The sequence below is a fragment of the Bombus vosnesenskii genome, unplaced genomic scaffold, assembly GCF_011952255.1.
Source record: "Bombus vosnesenskii isolate JDL3184/JDL3185 unplaced genomic scaffold, Bvos_JDL3184-5_v1.1 scf7180000013264, whole genome shotgun sequence".
Classification (NCBI taxonomy): Eukaryota; Metazoa; Arthropoda; class Insecta; order Hymenoptera; family Apidae; genus Bombus; species Bombus vosnesenskii.
Genome location: NW_022882924.1, coordinates 10,677,757 through 10,702,532, shown reverse-complemented (window position 1 = coordinate 10,702,532; position 24,776 = coordinate 10,677,757). Strand labels below are relative to the sequence as shown.

General features: G+C 36.1%; 1 protein-coding gene across 2 annotated transcripts in view; it reads left to right on the top strand.

Moving 5' to 3' along the window:
* Nucleotides 1-4,665: 4,665 nt before the first annotated feature.
* LOC117237293 (glutamate receptor ionotropic, kainate 2-like) overlaps nucleotides 4,666-24,776 on the top strand; it is a 76,734-nt gene continuing 56,623 nt past the window's right edge. The window contains exons 1-2 of one of the 2 annotated variants that reach the window (XM_033501079.1): nucleotides 4,666-5,173; nucleotides 20,560-20,667. In XM_033501079.1, the coding sequence (XP_033356970.1) occupies nucleotides 20,568-20,667 (100 nt within the window). In that variant the 5' untranslated portion in view covers nucleotides 4,666-5,173; nucleotides 20,560-20,567. Of the gene's footprint in view, nucleotides 5,174-20,559; nucleotides 20,668-24,776 lie in introns of those variants that run through there. The other variant, XM_033501082.1, reaches the window with a different exon arrangement.

Sequence of the window (24,776 nt, the reverse complement as noted above, 5' to 3'; positions counted from 1 at the left end):
CTAGACTTATTATTAGCTACAAAAAGGCGTGTTAAACGTAAAATAAAACGTGATACAGTGAGTGTAGAAAGTATTCATACCCACTTTAAAACAGAATAAATTTTCCAAAATTGGTCAAAACAACTTGATTCTATTTTTTTTTTTTTTGCGAAGTTGGAAGGAGTAGTTTACAGCATGACGCGCAACGAAAATTTTGAAAAAGTTGCGATTAGTCGGAGTCGAGAAGAAAAAAGTAAAAGTCGTGTTTTACAACTTTTTTATCTGCGCCTGTAGAAAACTTAAGAAAATGACCTAAAGAAAAGTTAAACAAGAAATTTTGAAGATTTATGTCAATAATATGTATAATGAAAATTTTATGTATCACCGTATATGGTGTAAAGAATGGCTGAAGAAGAAAGAAGCTTATTCACATCTTGTTAAATGAATTACGGTTCCCACCTAAAGATTGGCATAGTTATTTACGCACGAATGAAAGAACCTATGTAATATTCCTCTTTTTAGTTATTCCATTAATTAAAAAAACAGGTACTGTTATGAGAAACGTCATTTCACCATACGACAGTTTAACTACGACTCTAAGATTTTTTGCTACTGAAGAAGTTACCTCAAAATTTTCAAGAGTAGTATCATCTGAGACTTCCCCAATAAAGACTATTTAAAGGTACGAAAAAAATAATTTTCTTTCTATTAAGATTTACTACTTTACATATCTGTATTAAAATTAGATACAAACGAGCTTGCGGAATTTTCTGAAGTGGAAGGATGTACTGACATGGCAGTTGCAAAGTACACTTGTTGTTGGTAATATTGCATTGGTCTGAGTGTGGGAGTTACTGTTGGTCCTGACAAATTAATTGGTGGAACATATTTAAATTGCTCATTTCAGCTTGAAACAAATGTTCTCTGATATAAGTCTTTGTTATTTAGACAGCCCGCGTAATTTCATGACAACGTTTTTCCCACAGATATCAAAATGAACCTCTTCATTTGGTGGACGCTTAAAATGATTTTTAACAGCTAGTAGTACTTTATTCGTTAGTCGTTACGTTGATATCTATAAACTCCTGTTTGGTTGTGTTGGATGATTGTATTCAGGTGTAAATGCAGAAGTTAATGGATCTGATGTTGACAAATTATACGGTTAAAGTGATTGACCGACATCCGCGATGCTATATCAGGAATACTCGTGCTATATTTCTACAGTATATATATCGTCCCTTTTAGTTTCCGCACACAGAAAGAGAATGAAAGAATGAAGCCAAATTTGTTTAAGGAAGGTGGAACTTTTCGCTTTGTTTTGGAGTAATCGATGGGAAACATGTTGAGATCATTCCTCCAAATAGCAATAGGTTGAAATTTTATAATTATAAAGGTGGACAAAATTAATACATAATTGTAGATCTAAAAAAAACATCGATATTATTGTAATTGTAAGTATGTATTATACAATTTTTTAATTAAATCGGTGCAGAATTCTTACTCTCGATCAGAATGTTTTAATCGAAAAAATAAGAAAGATGGATTTATTGCATCAGAGTTTCACACAAAAGACCCTAGTATGGAAAGTTTTGATCGAAGAAATCTATGAAATACAGCTAATACTACTGAAAAAGAGAATATTTTCTTAGTGATTATTGTAAATTACTTCATAAATAAAGGGAACATTCCTTGTTTCGACCGTTCGCGGAGAGACGCGATCTCGAAGAAGCGCGTCAAAGGGAGTCGTAAATTCCCGTTATAATTCGAATAATCGACGCCACGAATAGATTGATCCCTTATTTCGATTAGGATAATAGGGGTGGTTGAGTGAGTATAACGCTGATTTTAACAGGTTATAATATATATATTTCCAACAATTAAATAACCTTAATATTGGATACCATTGTGTGTATATTGACTGCCAAACTACGAGTGAGTGCGACTTGAGGCTCCTTTATCTCACGCGACGTAACATTCCTCATTCAGCAAAATAATTTCATGAATTAAAGTGGATATATTTGCTATAATGTATATATAATATTCATAAATAATTAAATTATTTTATTTAATTTGCCTAAATTATGTTTTTATCGTCGTCTCTTTCAATATTTGATCGAGAATTTCGAGGAATGACTTGACCATTTAAGTAATTCTGCACTTTAAAATAGTATGATCTTGGTTCGTACATGTAATCTGTACCCCCACTTCGATGATACTTTCACATTTTTTAATCCTTTTCGATAGCAGCTTCAAAGGTTATTTATTTTCTTTACTGCGCTTCTTCTAATCACAGAAGCGTCAAGCTCTTTTAATTTGATTATGAATTTCGAATACGCTTTTTTATCACACGATTTTAGCAATCTTTGCGCTTCAAATTCCGTAAGTACGGTTCGCTTTTGTAAATTTCGACGAATTCTTCCACCCATTCTTGATGGGTGGGGGACATAATTTCGTACATTCATTATTATTTCGTATCTTATTGCATGTTTTGATTACGCGTAAATTGTGAACTTTTATTTACGGCGTCCCAACAATTAACAAACGTTGGTACACACGCTCCGGAGTATCTGTACAGGCTATTTTGGCACAGTCATATCGAATGATTTTTCATATTTGCTCCGGTTGCCTTCACAGGCCAAAATAACTGCACAGTTTTATCATACACACGTACTTGCGCAACCGTGTCTGTGCAGTCATAACTGACAGACTTACCGGGACGTTTGTAGCCGGCTTTATGGAATGAATGGCGTATCCACGAAATTTCGTGACATCTTCCGGCTTCATTTCCTCGTCGCAACGATTCAACGAGCAACGGAGAAATTATATTCACCGAATAACTTTAACGTCGCTTGCCACGTATCAAATAACGCCACCGCACAAGTCTAGAAAAATAATTTACATTGTAGCGACAAATAGACGCCTTTGAGAATACTTCTTTTCCTTTCCGGCCGTTATGAAAGTTTTCGCTCTTAAAATTGACGCGCGAACTTCTATCACGTGTAATTCCGGCAGGCTCTTTTCAGCAGCAGGCGCCTTTTTAAAAAATCGTAATCCTCGTTAAATTACTTCCTGCATATGCGGACCTATTAAAGGGCCACAGTTACTTTAACTTTGACACTGCATGACTGCGGAACCCAACTTATTCTGGAGCAATTAACTTGGGACTGCGTCGATAGAAACGCGTCGCGCCGCGTACGAGCGCGTTTGTTTTTGCAGTTAACCAATTAACGCGTGTCGAACATCCCAACCGAGGGAATCAATAAAATTGCAATTAACCGTCGCGTGGTCTAAGCAGATAATACCCAGGTGCAACTCCAGAGGCTCGCGAGAGGAATAGATGAAACATATCATCGGGAATCCTTCGTAATCGCCACTTAATTGCTCTCCGTAGGTGTTTCCAACAACGCGAAAACACTCCGGTGCTTGCTATATTCCTTGTGTTTCCAGTTTCGCTGAATTTCTCTGGTCTAGTCGTATAAATTCTTGCGTACAATATCTTTTGTAAAATATCGTTAATGAATTAGATTACGATTTCGATTGTGAATCGTTTTTATATTTGAAGATTGCGAAGATTACGAAGAAAAAAGTGATGAAATGCGTTTTTATTGTTTTTTATAAAAGAGTAATTTTACAAATCATTTTATCGTGTTATAACATGAATTCGTCCTATTTTTATAAACATATTGCATATATTATAATGGACGAATTTATGTCACAACCCAATATTATTATTAAGTCATTTCATTTATACGATGTTACATTATAAGTCATATTTCTTTTTTATATGAGAAGAATTTTAAATTCCAATTCATTTTTATGCCTTTCTCGCGTGATCTTCATTTTCAGATCGATACTGTCCGAGCGACTGCTTTTTGACCTGATTAGCGATAAAAATTTTATTTTCACACACCGCTGAAGTGTCAGGATTTTGAGTTGAAAGCTCGGTTTATCGAGCGTCGAGAGGTTTGAACGTAAGAATAGATGGTAAAATGTAAAATCCTTTTTAGGTTATGCACTCTTGAGAAGCACATACGTTTAGATGCATTGCTAGATATACGGGGTGTTCATAATGAAATTCTCGGCCACATTTCATTCTTATGTTTATTACGGTATTACTTTACGCCATTTTTCAAACATTTTATAGATTCGTTGGAAAGGCCTCCATTTTTCCTACAGTTTTTCATCTTCCTCGTTCTACTCTCCCCGCGTTTGTGACACATTCGAGCTATATTTTATGAATCCGGCTTTCTGCTTTCAATTTTATATTCTTTCTACGCCCGATGAATGTAGTGCACAACATTCAAGGATGAAATACTACCATTTTTTTCTCGCGGTATAACATTTCAACACCTTAAATCGATTGAGCAAAATACACACCTATTCATTGTTGAGCCTCATTATCAAGATTCAGTTCACACGTCTTATTATTCCTATCATTTTCCAAAATTTATCTGCATTCGTTGATCATGCTTGTCTCGTCTTACTTAACTGACCCAATGAACGCGCTCTTAGCCTCACTGTACGAAACCGATGAATTTGACGAAAATAAATATGTGTCGTAACACATCCACGTGGCGTACAATTAATTTCCCGCTTCTCGCGGTTTCTTGCGTATCTGTAGTTTCGCAGCTGCGCAAAAAGCCCCGGCGCAGTTTATAATTCAATGACTCGGTAATTTTACGTTCAACAACTAAAAGCATTTCGACCGCATAATAGTTTCATAATTGGAGTGCCTCCGGCAAGGGAATTTTTAATCGAATTTTGCAATTCCCCTCTGTAATTCGGTGCCTTGTTAATTCGATCGAGACGCCCGCGAACCCGAACGATAATCGAACAACGAAAAGAAAATCGAACGAATGAATAAACTCGGATGTGCACGAGAAGAATCGCGACGCGTGTTGAGGTATTTCTTGGGGCGAGTCGAAACGGTCGACGTCGGTCGCTGTGTATTTAGGCTGGTCCATGCTAAATTTAAATCAGTTCGTAGCGAGGCCACCGAACGCGATACTCCACCATCCCATTGATTTCCCGTAGCTGTTCGAGGTGTCTCGCTGTTCGAGAATCTTCTGGGGCTGAAATCGAGACGCGGTGAATATTCTTGGTTAGTTCATATTCGAATTGAACACACGGTCAGAAATGGAAGGATGAAAGGAGCTGCGTGTTCCGCGGTGTATGAATGACTACAAGTAATTAGGTAAGTGTCTTTTTTGCTTTTTGGTTTCGTGTTTGGAATTCGTATTTGGATATATTCGTGAGGTAATTGAAGTGAGCTTCGAGTTCTATGTAATAGAAAATACATATTTCTTGTTATTTTATTAGTTTTATCGAATAAAATAAGAAATTGTTCGTTTGAATCTACTCGAGGTTCATTTGATGTGTAAAATTTGGTACTGTGATATGTAGCTACGTATTTGTGGTGTAGCTAGAATATTAAGCAATTATATAATACTAGATATTAGTCATTATGAATAAAGGAATAATATTTCTTATTGTTTTATTAGTTATATCGAGTGTAACGGAATAACGTTCGTTGGGTGGAATATGTGAATACAGTTTCATTCGGGTAGAAACGAAATTTCATTGGACTGCGATTATATTGTTTGCGATTTATCATGCAGAAAATCTGGTCTCGATGTTGGCGCAGATTAAAAGAACAGATCGGACAAAACGATTTCACTTGATCGCTGATACAGTTGGTGAAATTTCGCTTGAAAAGAATAACGTTTTGTGCAAAAAGTTTCATTCGATGTAAAAGCGAGATACACCAACGCTTTGTTAACAAAAAAAAATGCTCGTGGCAGATTCATGACACACGATATTTAACGAAAAATTTTTCAATACAAATTTCATCTAACAACGAATAAACGATTCACCCTCAGATTACTTTTATTTGGCACAAACATTACCGAGCATTTGAAATATTTCTTCCTTTCGTTCTTCGGAATAAAATTTAGGATGAAGAGTATTTAACACTTTCGAAATAAACAAGCTAGAAATGATAAAATAGAATGGCATTGAAGAAACAGGAAAAATCGTGGCAGATACTCGTGAAGATTCATCGAAAGGCGCCAGAACACCAGCCTGTCGATAACTGCGAGTTTTCACTCGATCGCGTCGATCGTATCGAAACGAGGCCGTCAGTACGTCTTTAACAACACCGACACTCGACATCTGCCTTTTTAACGATCGTGATCCACGTAATTCTGGGGAAATATCCAAGCCCCGTTCTCCGTACTCGTTCAGCCGAGCTTCTCCTCGCTCGTTCCTTCGACTCGGCAATTATGTTGGGTTCAGCTGCAATTAAGCTCTAGTTCGGCCCGTAAGTGGCGCATCTAGAGCTACTATTACCGATAAATTTATGGCCTATCGATATCTTATAAGCACGGGGAGGCTAGTTACGGATCGGGTAAATGTAAATTGTCGACGAAAGGACTCGAGCCTCGTAATAACGTATCTATTGATCAAAAAACGAATGGGAAAGAGCGATCGAATCGATCGGAGAACTTGGCGAGAATTTGTTGTGAAATTTATGAAACGAACAATCTTCTTTGTTAATGGAAATTGTTAGAGGTCTGTACAAATTTCTGGTGTTAGCAGTGTGGAATGCAGAGGCATGAGCGTGATTAAAACGACATATTTCGAAGCTACGATGAATCGGTATTTATCAAAGCCTTTTTGAAAAATAATGCTTTATAGAATCGACAGATTCAATGAAAAAAGCACATCTGCGTCAATTTTAGGTTTCTTGTAATCTTTCTTTAATTCTTGCAATCGATTCTCCATCTTCTAGTATTTGTGGTATTATATATGTTTTATTGAACACGATTATATAAAATCGATTGTGTAAGATCTTCGTGAAAACGCATAACAAATTTTACGTTGCCCATTTATGAATTATTAAAGCGATGAAAGAAGAGAGAAACAAGAACTTGAACATACCGAAAATATTTGTTAATTATTTACGAGAAGAATAAGATCCCTCAAAGTGTATCATGCTGATTTTATATTTTTCTAATTGGAAAGGAACTTGGAACAGTTAATACCAACGAAACAATGAACTTTTAGAAGATCAATTTCAGAAAACTCACAGAAGAGATCAAGCTTTAGACTTAAAATTACTTTTCGAAAATTAGCCTGATCTTTGAATTTACAGGCCATATAACTTGCGCGGTATCTAGCTGCTCAGCAGAATCCGAATTACGTATTTCTAACACAAATAAGAAAAAATTTGCCACGAATTGCTCGTTCTTCCGTAGGAACTGAAAATTCATATAAGCGGAGAACTGCTCCCCTATTCCAATTATTTTCGACTTTATCCGCGTTAGAAGCCAGTTTCCGTGCGTTGCGCCCCGGCTAATTGGAACATTCTAATTTCTCGCGTTCTGTTGTTTTCATGTCCGCTGACATCGCTAATTCCAATTTCCCTCGTTGCATTGTAACAATTCACTCGACGTAGCTGGCGGTAACCGTAAAGATCGAAAGCTTCTAGAAATTCTCCGTGAACTCGTGCTCCGTGCCATTTCACTCTTTCGAATCGGCAGCATTCGAGACGCCCTCGTACGTTCTCTCGTCGTACGATCGGTGTTTTTCCTCTGATTTTGCGGCCACGAGAAATCGCGATATTCATAATCCAGGTAATGCGAAAGGGGAGGACTTGAAATTCCAGTGAAGGTTGCTCGACGAACCTAAAGTCCGATATTCGATTCAATTTCTGCGAAGGGTAGCAGTGGTCAGAAGGGCTCGAATCGAGACCAATGGCTTGCTGTGCTGTGTTGGCCGTTTCTAGTCCAGTGCTCGAATCGAGCCTCGATCGAACGCGAGTATCTCACGCTAGCTGAACTCTTTGCTGCGTAAAAAGAAGAGTCGACTTTATGATCGTGAGCGTATCGGCCACCTGTTTTTAACCGGCAGTTCCCATGGCTGGGATATTTTCTTGTTCCACCCTTTTTTCCCTTTCCTTTTTGTAATCTTCTCTGGAGTTTAATTTTTATAGGTGAAAAGTAAATTAGGCAGTGTATTGTTTACTGGGATTACTATTTCTTGATTTTCACGTTTCTTTTTACACCCTCACGGATATATTGGAAGAAGATAATCAAGAAAATTTAAGGGATCCTAGATATATCTACGATCATGTACTGGCTCGCGAAAGTAAATGAATATTTAACGTAGACAATTTTTATGTTCACGTGTATGTGTCATATAAAACATTTTGAAATTTCGATAGCACCGTAATGGCCCACGATTGCCATGATTATACTGGTTACAAGGTTTACTTCAAACATATACTTAGAATTAGTAACTCATAAAAATTTACAGTATGAACAGTTGCCTTAAACTTTTTATCATAAGATAGGTAATTAACTGTTTAAATAATTTCGTGAATTTGATTTAAGCGTACGTTTGCAATAAATACTTTTGTTGCGACCTCTCAACTAGTAGTTGGCTATCAGTTAAGTTGTAACTGTTCGGTTGGGGTCGCGAACCTTGAACGATATTATCGCCCAAGGTGGAAGATTCGTTAAGAGTTCTAGTATGATTATGATTTTGTTGGATCTTTATTTTGAAGTATTAGTATTGTAGGAATGTTTATTATAAATTAACAGAAAAGACAGTATGATAAACACAATATTGTAACACTCTCACAAAATTGAATATAATATCGCACTTCACGAATTTGCTTAACACTATTTCTACGTCACAGCAACACGATGAACTTCTCTCGATCACGATTAATTCAACTCCGACAGCATTACCATTACTGTAACAAACCTTGGTAACGCTCACAACACTCCTTGACAACATTAACATATCTTAACAACGTTTATAAACAATCAGCCACGTCTTTCGCTAACGTCACACCATCCCACAGTATCATTGTGATTTTGAAGTCTTCTAGAATGATTGCGATTTTGAAGTCTCATAGTATGATTGTGATTTTGAAGTAGTGCCTACTTCGAAGTCTCTTTTGAAGTGTTTTCTGAAGTGTCTTCTGAAGTGTTGTTTGATCTAGGAGTGTGTTTTCGTCAACGTGTTCTGACTGTCGAAATGTCCGTGGGTGTCTCACAAGTGGTGCGTCTTGTGCGTACCTGGTCGAGGATGCATAGCGCAAGATCCCGTTAATGACATCGTCTGATAATTCATTGTCGAATTCTCATCTGGTATCGAAGTTTACGATACGTCGTTTGCTACTGAGCGGACCCGTCAAGCGCTTAAAATGCTAATTAAATCGTCGACGTGGTCTGAATCGTAAACTTTATAATGTGCAATATGAAAGTATCGTAAACTTGGATTTATTTCAAACTTCGATCATGATAATCGTATCATGCGAAATCATATCATATCATGCAAATTTTCACAAGTAATCGTATACTTTTGTGAACTTACGTATATCGAATCGCAACTATGCATGAATATAAAATTCTTATTAGTCGATTAGTTTTTTCATTATCACGTTTCGTATAAATATCCTAGCACTTATGAACAGTATCGAGTATTTGTACGGAAAGATCCATCAATGTAATACTTGTATATCTCGATTATGTAGTATGCAATGTACTTAATTTGTCAATTGCGAATCGAAGGATAGCATATCCTGGTCGGTGAATCGAATGAAAAAATGTAATTATGGCGATATAGTCAGACTAGGTTAATCACGTTGCACCCATGTTTCGGAGTAAACAAGTAAATACTTAAAGAGAACGTTCGTTCTGTAAGAACGAAACACATTACGCGATTGTTGGCCAAAATTGCAGACATTGCTCTGACATCTTGCGAAATCTCATTTCCGAACATTGAACGTGACAAAGGACCGGTATGCGAGAACAGCAGAGAAAAGAGATTTGCCGCAATGCAACAATGCTCGTTGCAACAATGTTGCATCGCAGCCCCTATTATCGTAAATTTCGACTCGTATGAGCAAACGGCATTGTTGTAATGGCACAGCCAGTTGTCGGAACAATGCGTAAGATTTAATATCGATCGCGGGAGAAAATAGCTGGAAAGCGTAGGCAAACGTGCCGAGTAACACTCTTTGGGGCCTGACTTGACAAGAAAAATATTGCGAATGGCACTGCCAAAGGTTTGAAAACGGTAGAAATTTCACGGCAATTTTAGACCTTTCACTGGCATTTTTAGGAAGTCTCTATGAAACGCAAAAATGGACCTGTGTTTGTCGTGCGCCGCCTTGTCGACGACAATAAAAGTACGATTGTTAGTTCGGTCTCGAAACGATAAAAATATCTGTAATATTCGACGAGTCGGTTGGATATCGATCTCTCTACAAACCGTTGTATCGTTGCGCCTTTCCTGCGAAAACATTCCGATAACAATACTGTCCAGCGATTTGATTAGATTTCAAGCGTAATATCACGCTGATACGACGTATCTCAGGTAATAAACAAAATTATATTTTAATTGCTACAAAGATAGTCGGCTTACCGTTACCCTTGATTCGATGAAATGTATAAATAATTATACGTTACCAGTAAACTCAGCGTCCTTTTAAATAATATTGTTTCAATACCCATGGGAGATCTTCATCATAAATTAAATTTATGAATTGGAATATCATATCGTCATTTATTTCATTGTTTAATTAAATGCCGATGTAACATTAAATCAACATTGAATTGAAACTTAATTTTTTCTTCTTGTTACTATTAATTTTGATCGAGACTATTATACGCAAAATCCGTTTTCGATAAAATTGGCCGTGAATAAAACGATAATTAATTAAACGATTTTTCGAAGAATCGCATATTACTGGTTATAATTTCTTTGGAACGAGTAGTAAAGGATAGAAGATTGGTGAAAAACGAAGGAGTGGATGATATAAAGCAATTTTCACAAGTTTCTAGTCAGCCGCGCGCCGTTCCTCCACGACTGTCCTGCGACAAAGTACACAGAGCGCGAAAAGAGCGTGAAAGTAGTCCTTTGATGTCAACCACAGTGAATATGGAACCTTTTGCAACGCTTTATGCTCTTGGAAAGGAAAACGCTTAGTACGGATTTGCGGTTTTGTTTACTATCGAAATTCACCGAATATCCTTTTCTTTCGACTCTTCCGTTTCGTTGAGTCGCTCTTGAAAGAGAGAATTTTCTTCTACGAAGTATGAACTCACTTAGTGTATAGTAATTAGTAGAAGTTAATAGAATTATCAATGCTAGTTTATTAAATTTCTGAATTGAATATCAGTCAAGTATGTATAATAATAAATTACCTTTTCTCTATAGAAGTAATGCACACAATACAGAGTCATTATCTCGATGAAACTTATCGCAACTCTATTGGCTATGCCAGGAACAATCGCGTTGTTAAACTAGCATCGAATCAAAATTGCCGAAAGTTTCGATCAGAAATTGAATTTTAAGTCATAATTCATAACGAATGTTTCACCGAGAACTTTTTTCACTTTCTTTTGCCATTTGCCTTGCTTATAGCTTTATGTGAAATACAGTTATGTTGTCTTTCCGTTAGTTTTCTCGTGTTATATCGCGTGATATACGACTGAAATCGTTATTTAAACGATAGAGGCAAGAAGTACATAATTCATGTGACGGCAGCCAGTTTCAATTTCTACTTTATCACGACGATAATTACGATCAAATTTTTGAAACATGTTTGACTTTAATATGCTTGGTATAACACTAAAATCCAAAGAAAAATTCTAATGATTGAAATAGATTTCTTTATACAATGTATTTATTTATGATACGTTTGATATTTTACGATATTTCAAAGGAAACACATCATTTTTTCATAGTCGAAATTTACGTCATCGACGTCACGTCATCAAACACACGATGTGGGTTTAGTTAAATAAAACCGTATTTCTTTCTTCCCCAGTCCATCACTAAACCTACAACATGGAACGATAGTTATTCTACCAGTATTCAAGTTTTATCAAAGGAAAGGAAGCGCACAGACATTTCGCGAATAATACTGCAATTAACTTCAGCCACTCGAACATGTCGGTGAAGCACGAAGAATGCGTTAGAAGCACAATGCCCGTTCAACTATTGACTGGCAATTTCAAGTTCCAAAACGGGAACACGTAATTGAGGAACAAGAAAAATTTCCTCTCTATAAATGCGGAAAACTTCAATTTCGTCGAGATTCTAAAATTCGAAATAAAAGGAAACGAGCAATTAAGAGAGCAGAAGAGAACGAAAAAATCGACGCAATAACTGGCTACACCCAGAGAGTAACATCGAATCTGTTTCTTGATATGGTTCGATTCACTTTCATTCCCACGTGTATCTTGCACATCGATTTCAGTTACGTTTTCATCAAGATACATTGCTTGGTACAGTGGTATTCAGTTAAAAGTATCCCTGCACTCACTATTTTGAATATAATGTAATTTAATTACAAAATCACAAGTAAAAACTATCTGTTGATAAATAATGATTACATTGCGTACATCGCCAACTGTTTGGCATCGATGCCACTGCTGGATGCATTCAGCGGTGACAAGGTGTTATTATTCTGCTATATTATTATATTTTTATATGGTAACATTTATTTTAAAAGATTAGTAGATATACAATGAAATAATGGTATCTGCAAGTGCGAAACACGTTACGGTGTAAAAAAAAATAATTTTTTAACAAAATCTCTATCACAATATCCTGACAGAATTCTTTATGAATCGCGTATTCAATTTTAACATACCGTTGATCAGTTTTTAAATAATAAATATTGCTTTTAACTATTAGCTATTTATTAATTTGTATATTTTATCAACACTCATCTACTTTTGCCACCAATCGGCTAAAATATCCGGATATTTTCGAACGGTAGTATAAGTAGCGAAAGACGAATCAACGAGAATATGAGATGTAAGCATTAATTTTATCAGACTATCCCTTCATACTGTATACGTATAATGTAATAAATCAAGGGATAAAAGGCATTGAAAAATTTCAGGAATTAATCATCGATAACGAACGATGGAATTATGATTATACGCTTGCTAGATCGTTGGGTATGCATTGAAATGAATACCGTTAATTTATTTCACGTGAAAAGAATTTTTCTTGTTATTTCGATAGTGCGACGGAATAATTACGTTGTTCCTTTTAGAGAGATACATGGCTAAATTAATAAAACTCTGTCCTACTTTAATCCACGACTGCAATATGTTGGAAAAACGTATATGTACATATACGAATAATATGAGCGAAATTACAGAGAACAAACGTTTTTTCTCGTAATTTAGGTAAGAATCTCAATCACGATTAATTAAATGAAGTGCAGCCCGTTTTATAATACGTATCATATCAGAAAAAAAGAAGCAATTATTAAAAATCTTTTAATTGAATAGATGTTTACATGAATTACATGAAATATTCCAATAACTGCAATGTATCTTGCACCTATTATCAACAGTTAATGCTATCCTTTCTCTATTGATTTATTCTGCCCTTTTAAATTAAGATTTTAATTAAGTTTAAGTAAGTGTTTGTTTTTCTTCGTTCAATTTTGAAATATGTGATCGCTACTCTGTAACAACCTGTATAACGTAACTTTATTTCAAAGATAAAACGAAGAACTTGAAATATTTGAATAAATTATATTTGTTCTTCAAAAATGAATAAAAGACATTTTATACAGGACATTTTAACTAAGGAGGACAATCACTACAATAATCGTAATTTTTTGAACCAATATTTTAACTAAAAAGGGTAGTGTTCCTACCAGTAAATTGGGGATGTTCATGCAATTTTATATTTGTATGAACATAACTAAAGAAATAGGTTCTAAATAGAAATTTGTTTCGTCTATTACATATTACAATAAGTGTACCTTGTACTTTGATTATTTTATATATTCCTACAATAGCATTTCGTAGATTTTTGGAACCTTGAATTTCCTAAAAATCTATAAATATCCACAGTCTAGTTATTAGCAATAATTTATCAAAATTTTCTTAATTTTCGAGCTCCGTCACAAATTCTCCAATGTGTGGATTCTAGATTTGACATTTCAATTCTCCAAGCCTACAAATCACAACTCTAGCTTCCTAATGCTCCATATCCAACCTATATACATTATACATGTATCTAATCTACATGTATATAACGGATTCTCCACAATTTCACATAGAATCATTGATTCACGTTATCCGTCTCGTTCACTCGTGAGTACTCGCGAATACCAGGATTCTCGCGCAGGATTCTCACACTTGAAAACAACTATTGAAGAACAAATGTAGCCGATGATAATTGCGATAAGATACGAACGGTCGATCGACATACTTGATGTGGCCGGCGGCATTGCAATGACCCAAGAGGAAGCAAAAAACTCGAGGGGGTTGAAAAGTGTCAATTGAATGAATTTCACCGTTCGCAGATCATTACAGTGCCCAACAGCTCCCTACCGACGGAACAGCGACTTTAATGAAGGTTGACACAGATTTTCAACGAGCCAAAGGGTGACCGAGGGTGTTTCTGTATCCGATAAAAATCGCACCCAGTTCAGACCGCCTGTCGGGCTTTCTTCATCTTGACCTTCTTTCGCTCGAGCTCGAATCAATTCGCCGGTATTTTTCGCCAGAGTACAGAAAACTCGTGAATGGCCAACTTTTCTGTTAAATAAATAGCCCCTTCCGTTTCCATCGGTGAGGACAGGAAAGTTCGTTTTGAAGTGTCCAATCGAAATCAAACAAATGGTTTCGAACTTCGGCATTAACTTTCATTTTGAATTTTCTTTGTACCTTACAGTGGCTCACGAAAGTATTCGAACACCTTCTGTGTAATATATTATATGCGTTATGCGAAACACTTTGAAGTTTCACTTAGATCGTAATGAGGCACGATTATCATAATTATATCGACAAAATTTGGAATGAAGACTGGAAGTAGGTATAAAAATTATATGATGTATGGTGCAAGGATAGGTTTCATAGATATCATAAAAGTATCGAGACAGTTAATTACTCGTTATATTAATAAGTCTCAATATTCTGCATTTATTGCATATTTTTAGGAATATTGTGCAAATACAGGTGGTGTCGAATATTAATATCATATCGACATAAAATAAAATTTAGGAAAAATTGCAAAACAATTTTGCGAAACGGTTTACACGTTTTAAATTAAAACGATTTTTTTTTTTTTGTTAAATTTCCAAACACATTGTTCTGTAGGAAATCCTGAGTCGTATCGAAATGTAACTCTCACCGAAACGTAAAATGCGCGATTTTTCCGGAGAAAATAAAATTTTGACTGAGTTAGTTCATTTAACTTTCGACGAGAATACGGAAGTTGTTTTCGGCCGGCTTTCAATAATCGACAATGCAAACTCTGACACGTTTCCTGCACACGCTTAATCCATTTCACGCACTCGGACGTGTTCTTCTTGTGCGATTACAACTCGTTAATGCCAACATGATAGAAATTAAAAATATTTTTAGGAAACCTCTACACAAACTACGTAGTAGCATATAACTTTAAAGTAATAATATCCTTCTCCAATTTCTTTACAAATAATCACTAAATAATCTGAAGAATGTAAAAATATGCATTATATCTTTTGATAAATGGACGAAAACTTTGAAAGAACAGGATAAATAAGTTACCTGATCTACCTACAAAAGAATACACATATCGTTATATATCATATGTATTACATAAATCAATGCTATAGATATGCTTTTTTAAAGAAATACGAACGAATCTATTACACAATCTAATGGATTGCGAATAAAACAAAAGAATACAGATGAAATACGAAAAGAGAAGAAAATGCTAGAAAATATGAAAGGGCGAGGTTCGACAAGCACGCAGCTCGCATTCAACCGTTTCCAGTCGTTTTGATAAATTTTAAATCGATTAAAAGATTCTCTATGTTCCACGTGATTGCAGTTCCTATAATGCTCTCATTCAATAGATGCAGTTCGCTTTCAAATATCAACTCCCCTAGGAATAGCCGGATCTGCTCTTCCGCGAACCTTTTAATCGTGGATTTCATTACTTAATTAAAAATCGCGTGAAATGTTTGGATCGGCCCAGCTCGTGCGCACTACGGATATGAATTACCTCAATTTGTTCCATTCAGACTCGTCGGACGGGACGGGTTTCCGGCTACCTGTATACGTTTCATGAACGCAAACTCTAAGCGAACGGGTTCAACCAACGAGCGCACTGATGCCATTCGTTATTTTTAAGAGGGTCAGAACGTCAGCAGCGGAGGAAACTTGTCACGCGATCTCGTCGTTAAATAACCGACATTAAAACCATTGGTCGTTTTCCACCGTGAAATGTTCGCAGTTGAAACATTCAAATTTACACTGTGCTGCAATTCCGGCAGGTTCCGCTTCAGATTACGCGTCGTTGCAGCGCACGGATCACAAGCCAAACTTCCAGTTTGCTCGTCTTACGATTTCTGACTCTGAACTGTAGATATAAAATTCGGAAGTTCCAACAATTCACAAAGTCTTAAGGTCCAAAGTTCAGAAAGTTCAACTTATAAAGTTCTTGCTTAATTCAAAGTTCTGATTTGTGCGTAGTTCAAACTTTTTGAGAGTTGTGCACAAAAATGCTAATTCTAAAGATCCGAAAGTTCGATTCTTAAGTTGGAAGTAGTTTTAAAAGTTCTGTATGTGTCAAATCCTTATACTGGGGGTGTCGCAGCGTTTCCCGGTCAAACGTTGTTATCATATTCTGTAAGTCAAGACGAGAGAAAACTGGGAGCATTGTTAAAGAACTATAGCAAAAAGCGATATATGAAAAGAGCGGTAACGACCGTGCGTTGCTACGGTACAAAATATGAATAAGTCAGAAATATTTACATTCAGTAGTAGTCAGAAAGTATCGTAATACTTTTATGATTCCAGCTTCACGAGTAATAAACGAGAACTTCAAAGAGTAATAAATTCAATTTTTTGCTGTATGTCAATCTTGTATTGGCAGTAATGCTGAACATTTTGAAATGGAGTTTTAGCTGGAGTTGTAGGTGTATTACGATACCTTTTCACTGCTACTAGATGTAAATGTTTCTGGTCTATTCATACTTTGTACCGTAGTAACGCACGTTCATATTTCATATATAATTTTTTTGTTACAATTCTTTAACAATCCTTATAATGATATACGTTTATATGACATTCTTTCCTTGTTTGAACCTATAGAATATATTGACAACGTTTGACAGACAAAATTGGAGCACCCTGTATAAAGGCCTTGTTTTATTTTCAAGACTTGTACCAGTGTTGAAAAAGGTTTATGCAATCTGAAAATTTCTGAATTTTCAGGGACATACCTTTCTATTGCCACTTTCAAGGGTCGATTATATCGTCTAACGCAGCGGTTTGCAACCTGTTACGTCGCGTGAGATGGTCCATGCGACGTCCCTCGTGGTCTGCCCGCCAAGGGTCCGCGTACCGTCATTCAGACCCTCGATAAACCTAAGGCCCCACCATAAACTGAATCTTTTAACTTAATCCTGTAAGCATTTTCGGTTTATGGATGGTCCTTAGAGCAATCCATAGCAATCCATATTGTGCGCTCTCACAAACCTGACAGGAAAAGCCCATGAACATTTTCCCATGAACAAGTCACACATGAGCCACATTCGTAGGAGGTTTCCTCCTCCTATCTTCATTCATTAACGTTGGCTGTAACCAATGGGCATCGCGGATCGTTACCCTCACTTTTCCTAACGAAAACTGTGAACAACGAATCCGCTTTCTTCGTTCAAAAATCACACTCACACCGAGCTTTCCTCCGTAATTACATGAGAGCGGACAGTCAGTAAAATCTCAGCGAGAGAAGAGTCAAACACCAACTCAGAAGGAGTCAACATTCAAACACCAACTCGAAAAGAATCAAAAACTTAGTCACCACTCGACAAGCTGCTAATACCTATACGAGTCGAACACTTTGAACCCGATTGTGACTCGTGTGGTAACCCACGAGTATCTCCAAATATTTATATAATCAATGAAATCCGTTGTTGGAAATAAAATATACATCATAACCTATTGGCCGCAGTGTTATGCCAACTCAACTACCCCTATTATCCCAACAGAAATAAGGGGATCCATCTATTCGTGACGTCGATTATTATAATCGCAACGAGAATTTACGACTCCCACTGACGCGCTTCCTTGTGATTGCGTCTCTCTGCGACTGGTCGTCTTTACACAACCTTTATGCTGCTACGCCTCCCTGAAAAAAAATTTTATTCCGCGTCTCCCTACCTTTTATTCTTTTAACAGATATAATAATATATATACGTTTTAAATAATGAAAACTTTATTACAAAAGGAAACTAAAAGCTACAATTAATAGAATAATAACAAGGTTTTGGTATAAATATACGCGCGTTGCGATATGAAGTTTAATTTATTTGTAGATATTATGGTATGAAAATTAATATCTGATTAAAAAATTTTGCCGCCTCCCCTGCCAATAGTCCACGCCTCCCGGGTTGGAAACCGCTGGTCTAACAAGAAAATAATGATACATATCATAGTGATTGAGACATTCATCGTACCTCATTCTAGACTATATATATTATAATTTGTTTCGTTGTTTTATCATGTGAATATTTGCTCAATTGTATTGTATATATTGCAGGCATACAACACATTTCGTGTACCGCATACATTACAAATATTGTGTGTGTGTGTGTACATGTGTAATTATGCATAATTATGTATGAACATAATAAGTAGACGTTCAAATAGAAGTGTCATTGTAAATGCATACTACGAGTGCATAATAGAAGTAGCAAATAATGCAAGAGTAGCTACGCAATGTATATGCTAGTTCAAATGCAAATGCAAGTTCGGGAGCAAGTGCTTTACGCATGTGCAAACATGAATGTAAGTACAAGTGTACGATGTAGGTGTAAGTGTTAGAGTAAGTTTATAGCGCCTATACAAGTGTATTCTGCAAGCACAGGTGCATAGTGCAAGTACAAGTGCAAGTGCAAGTGCATATTCATATTGCGAATGCAAGTGCAAATGATAATAATACAATCCAATATTGGATAAAGTTTCCTATAGTAAATTAGATAAGTTTATAGGAAACGAAAGTAATTAATTCACACGGTCTATGATTAAAAAATCAATCACAAAATTAGCACAAACATAAGAAATATAATGCGAAAGAACAGAAAGAATGATGAAAGAAACTTGGAATGTGAGATCAAGGGTTTATCCTGGAAAAGGAAGTAAACCGCCGGACAAGAAGCAAACGACCGAGGGCAATGTGCGGTCACGTATTTACCCGAAATACTTCCCGATCATTCTGAGCGATCAAACAGGTTTTCACACAGAACGATTGATGCCAGGGAAATCGCGCATTCCATCGACACAAGAGTGCACCGATTTCACTCGAGTTCGAACGCAAACCGTACGTGACAAGTACTCAATGCCTCTTAAATTCGGAAATCAGAAAAATCCTCGAATCGTGAAATCGCGCTCTGTCGTCCACCAAGTCGTACGTTCTTCCGCTTCTGCCTTCGTGTGTGAAATTTTATAGACCGATTTAGAACACGAAGAAAAACTGAGATTTATTTCTGAGATTTACCAAAAACGAATTTATTAAAACCAGGAGATAATTATTATTTTCTATTTCTCTTGCAGGAAGTCTAGCTATCGAATGTTGAAATTAATTATTCATGGCTTAGTAATTATACCGAGAAATATTAATCATAATAATATTCGTTGTACCTTTACAAATCTTGCTCGAATTGAAGAAAAATTAAAATATTGAAATTAATTCTTAAGATCTAGGAATCGTTAGTTGTATTGTATAAATTTAGATTTTTCATATATTCAAGTATTTGGATGTAGATTGTTAGAAAGATTAACAAAAAAACGTTAGAAAGAAGTAGAAGTGATGGTTATATTAATAAAATAGGTATTTGCCTGACATATCAAAGATTATACTACTTAATCGCATAAATACCTTTATTTAATAAAGGTTAAGATTTAAAACTATATTTCTGAAAGTGAGTAAATAATATCTGAAATTCATTCGCATCCGTAATTAGTTCACATTGAATGACATAATTACTCCATACAAAAATGCAACACATAATTATCTGAAAATTTAACATTCATAACTTCATTAAAGTTTCAAGAAATTGGTAAGGTACCTCTTTAATACTTTCGCCACCTACCAAAAAAAGTTATAATTTTCATTTCTATCCCTAAAAACTTCTGCTCGAATAGTTCGAGCAAGAAGATCGAACAAACAAGTGAGAAAACAGGATGAGAATACATAAGTCATTACAAGAACCATTACAAGATTTAAATAGCGGATATCGACTTTTACTGGAAAATCGCAATTGTACCTGACGTTATGTTTTTCTGTGGGTCTCGCTAAAAACTCTGTTGTGACGTCGCAATGAAAAACGATTTTACGTTGAATGAAATGTAACTCTCATGACTAGTTGCAATAACTGTCTACGAAACACACGTTCGTTGCATCAGACGAATCTAACCTGTCGAGAAATAGCACAGTTTTGCAAAATATTTAGTTTAACATTATATTGCACTACTAGAAAAAAATAGTACTATCTCTAAATAATTTATCCGCTAATTATTTAATATGTGTTTTCCTCAGATCACAAAATGGCTGTTAGCGTGGATTCAAAATATGCTGCTATCATCGTCATCGCTTTGTTGACAGTAGTTCCAGGAACTCACGGTGTACCGCGTACAATTAAAATTGGTGAGTAACAAAAACAAAAATCTAAATATTAACGAACCTAACCCAATGTAATTTCTCGTCAACATACTTTTCCATTGAAGTAATTTACCCGTATCTCGATGAGAACTATTACCGAATCTACTGAGTTCCGAGAATTCCAGTAACGGCAGCAATTTGCAAAACAGAACTTCTCAAAAAAAGAGTACAAGAAAAATCTGCAACAAAATGTCACTTTCGACAAAAACACTGTGTGCTACGAATTTCGTGTCGAGCAAAAGGTAAACGAAGAAGTAAAATAGAACATGCGCGGGTGCAAATTAAATTTCTACCAGTGTCGAGACAAAGCATCCCCCCTCCGTCCCCTATGCGCTCCTAAAAAAGATGAACGAACACACTGGAAAAAACTCTCGTTTTTTCCAAAAGAACGAGGCGGCGTAAAAATATTTCTGCAATAATCGTAACCACGTGCCTACGTACTTGTGTTCCGAACAAAAGACGCGACACCTTTCAGTTTCAGTATAAGATCAAACAGTAAAACAGGGAAAGAGAGGTTTTTCAGTCAGTTCATTTCCATCCAATACAAATAACTCGTCGAACGAAATGTACGTCCGATAGCGGGCGGATCGGGGAGGGGCAAAACGTAAATTGCACGTGTCCCAACGTGACCGCACACTAAAACCGCAAGCACACCGACGGTGTTTGCACTTTATAGGCGTATTACACGACTGCTCTCACGGAAGTCACGTACGTGGCCGCAGGTTACCGAAGAAGTGCGCGTTTGTCATGGCGCCAGCTTAGTAGAAACTCCCCTTATGAAAATGCCCAAATATTTAGAGAAGAACGGATGGGTTTCATAAGAGGTCTGTTCTAGCGTATGCAGTAGCTGCATTTACCACGATATATACACACCGAGCCGCGCACACATTCGTATACACAACCACCATGGTGAATGCGACGCGTACTGGATATTTCGTTGAGTAGCCTCGCTGAAAATCCCTCGACATACGTGTAATGCGTATGTACCAGCTGATTCATACGACTACCGTAACCAAAGAATTCTCTTCTGACAAGAAATTATTTAAAGTTTCTGGTTGAACGATCGAGCAGAATTCTCATTGCCGTCCGTTCTCGCTGGCCCATTTCTAGAACGAAAGGATGTATGTTTAATTAAAATTGAATAGGCTCTCTAAGGTAGTATAAGGCTGTGTAATTAAAGGACTGGAAATTTGAACTAACTTTGAATTGCAGTATTTGAAAGTCTTACGATAGTGTGAATATGTTAATGGAAACTGAAGAGATGTTTGTTCATTTTTAATATTAATCATGTAATATAGAAAAGAAGCTTGAAATGTAAGACTGAATAAATTTTTTGAACGTTGAATGATTTTTTTGCTACGTCGACGAAACGTATTGCTACGATCGAACATGAACTTCCGATATTTGATACGCTTTCCTTTTTCTTGTATCAGGCATTTCCGATATCCGTATGCGTAGCCTAAAAAGCTGCCTCCGAGGAAATCAATTTCGGATCGCCAACTCCCTTTTCTTATCTCGAGTTTGTATTACCCGTTTCATATTCTTTACTTGAAAAGTATTTCTCTTTCGACATAAAAATGATAAAAGGCTACAGTCTCAATGTTTGTGATACCCGCTAGTGTTTCGCTTCAGCGCAGGGTTATGGAAGGTTTTTAATGTTACATCAATGTATATAATAGAAAATAACCTCTTCGCAGAGGTTAAAATTGCCTGGATGGAAGAAAAGTAAAGTCACACGACAAAAGAATCATCGAGCACAGTTTGAATAATCTAATAAGCGAGCTTTATGATCTAATTAATGCAAGAATTGTAAAAAAAGTAAACATCACTGTACAATATTCAGGGACGTGTACAGAGTACATTGACAACGCCTGATCTTTTCATTCGGTGCAACTGAGGATTTATAGGCTTCGATTTTTAAAATTTCGGATGCAATATACATAATCGATGCAATGAGAATGTCGATGGTAATTATATGTTAGAAGATACTTCAAAAAAATACAAGCCAATAAAAAGCTATACGGTCATTAATCATCGTCTTCTTAAAATTACGACAACGTTTCAAACCCGCAATGACTTGACTATCTCTCCTACCTGAGATTATTCTTTGCACCGTGAACCCATCCAATAATTAATTTCAACATTTTTGAGATATTTTAACCGCAATCCGCGATCAAGATAAATAGACGGTAACCACGGACCGCAAATTTGAACAACCGTTTCAACTCCTTCCGTTAAGCGAGGCTGCATTCCGTATGGCTGACTATGAATGGGCCATTCTAGTGCCTCAAGTCGAATCCCATTCATCAATGCAGCGTTATCGAGCGACTCGAGTACAAATAATGAAATATCCTTCGATGATGCACAACCGGCCGAAATGCGCCGCAATAACAATTTATTTTACAACCCTAATAAGCGGCACTCGAATTTACAGCCAGTAGGATGCAGAAAATTAAAACAGCAATCATTTTTGTTATTATTATCGTTTTAAATTATACATTTTGTCATCTTAAATTAGACAATACCCAGAATACACGACACGTATAGATAGATAATATCGGCATTGTCCCAGATATGATTCAGTTGATTATCCGTTTCGTTAATACCAGTCATTATAATCGTATATCGTTGAATGCCCGTAGTATACTTGCTGTAGATGGCTATAGTTGCTCGTCAAAAATCATAGCAATTTATTGAATGTGCAAGCTTAATGTGAATGATAATCCTTAAAGACTAGTATTATTGTTAATAGGATTATTAGTAATACTTTATTGATCTTTTTATTAATTATAGTCACTCATCGTTGAATCGGGACTGCATATAGACAATTATTATTCACCTTCTAAAATTCGTAATATTTTGCTACATTTTTGTACATATTGAGCTGAAATATTAACATTTGAAAACTAATGTCGTTATTATTACCGATTATTAATAGAATAATAAAGATGTATTATCAGGAAAATGATACATTTTTCTAATTAAAAAGATTTAAGCAATTTCGATCAATAACTTGGCAAAATTCCTTAAAAAAGAGCGATATAAATACTTAAAGCAGAAGATCGGACGAAAATGTAATTACATACTACATAATCCACGAAATAGATATCCGTCGGAAGATGAATAATTCTTGAATGAACTACGTGACTGGAAACGTGTAGGTGGCGAGTATTTATCAATATTTCTTTCGCCCTTTTGTTTTGCCTTCGAAATAATCTACAAATTGAAGCGACACGTGGCGTACGAACGAGATTGAATTATTAGCGAACAAGACACGTAAGCGCGTCCATGCGAGACTAGTTTTCATTGGTTTACGAGCCCCAAGCCAGGCAGCACACGTCTCGCCTTTTCCACTAAACCCAGCGTTGTTCACGAGAATTACTGGTCATTCGAAGGGTGTAAGAAACCCTCATGGGCGAACCGTGAAAAGTTTCAGCGTGCCAGCGCGATGTGACTATAAATAAGGATTATATTCGCGTACGACGTGTCGCGTGTATAAAATTATACGTCCTCGCCTGCCGTTCGAACAGGCAGCTTTACGGTCTGCCGTGTGTAATTCCATTCAAAAGTAACAAACAAGCGAATCCAGGAACCCATCCACACCGTTCCAAAAGTTTAACCAGTCCTTTCTGACAACGATTTCACGATTTCGTTGTCATATTCACAATACTAGGCTAAGGTAGAGTTACCAAATGGGTAGAATTTACCAAATTTGGCTATAAATCTATATATAATAAATGCATGCATAATAAATTATGCCATTGATTTTGTGTAATACTTCGTGGGTATATCACTTATCCATTTAAATATAATTACGTATCTTTTACCGCATAAATTAGCTTAAAAGTACAACGGAGGAACCACAACACACAGCACAACGTTCAAAAAATTTGTGAATTTTAGAATCGATAATTCTTATAAATATGGAATAATGAAAATAGTTAATCATCAAGAAGGTCAATCGAATCATCGAATGTGGGAATTGCTTAGACTAAATGTATTATGACATTTTATAGGCAGCGATTTAATATGCATATTATTTATTAATAACGTTTCATAATATATAACAAATTTGAGTTTTCTATGCAAAGTTC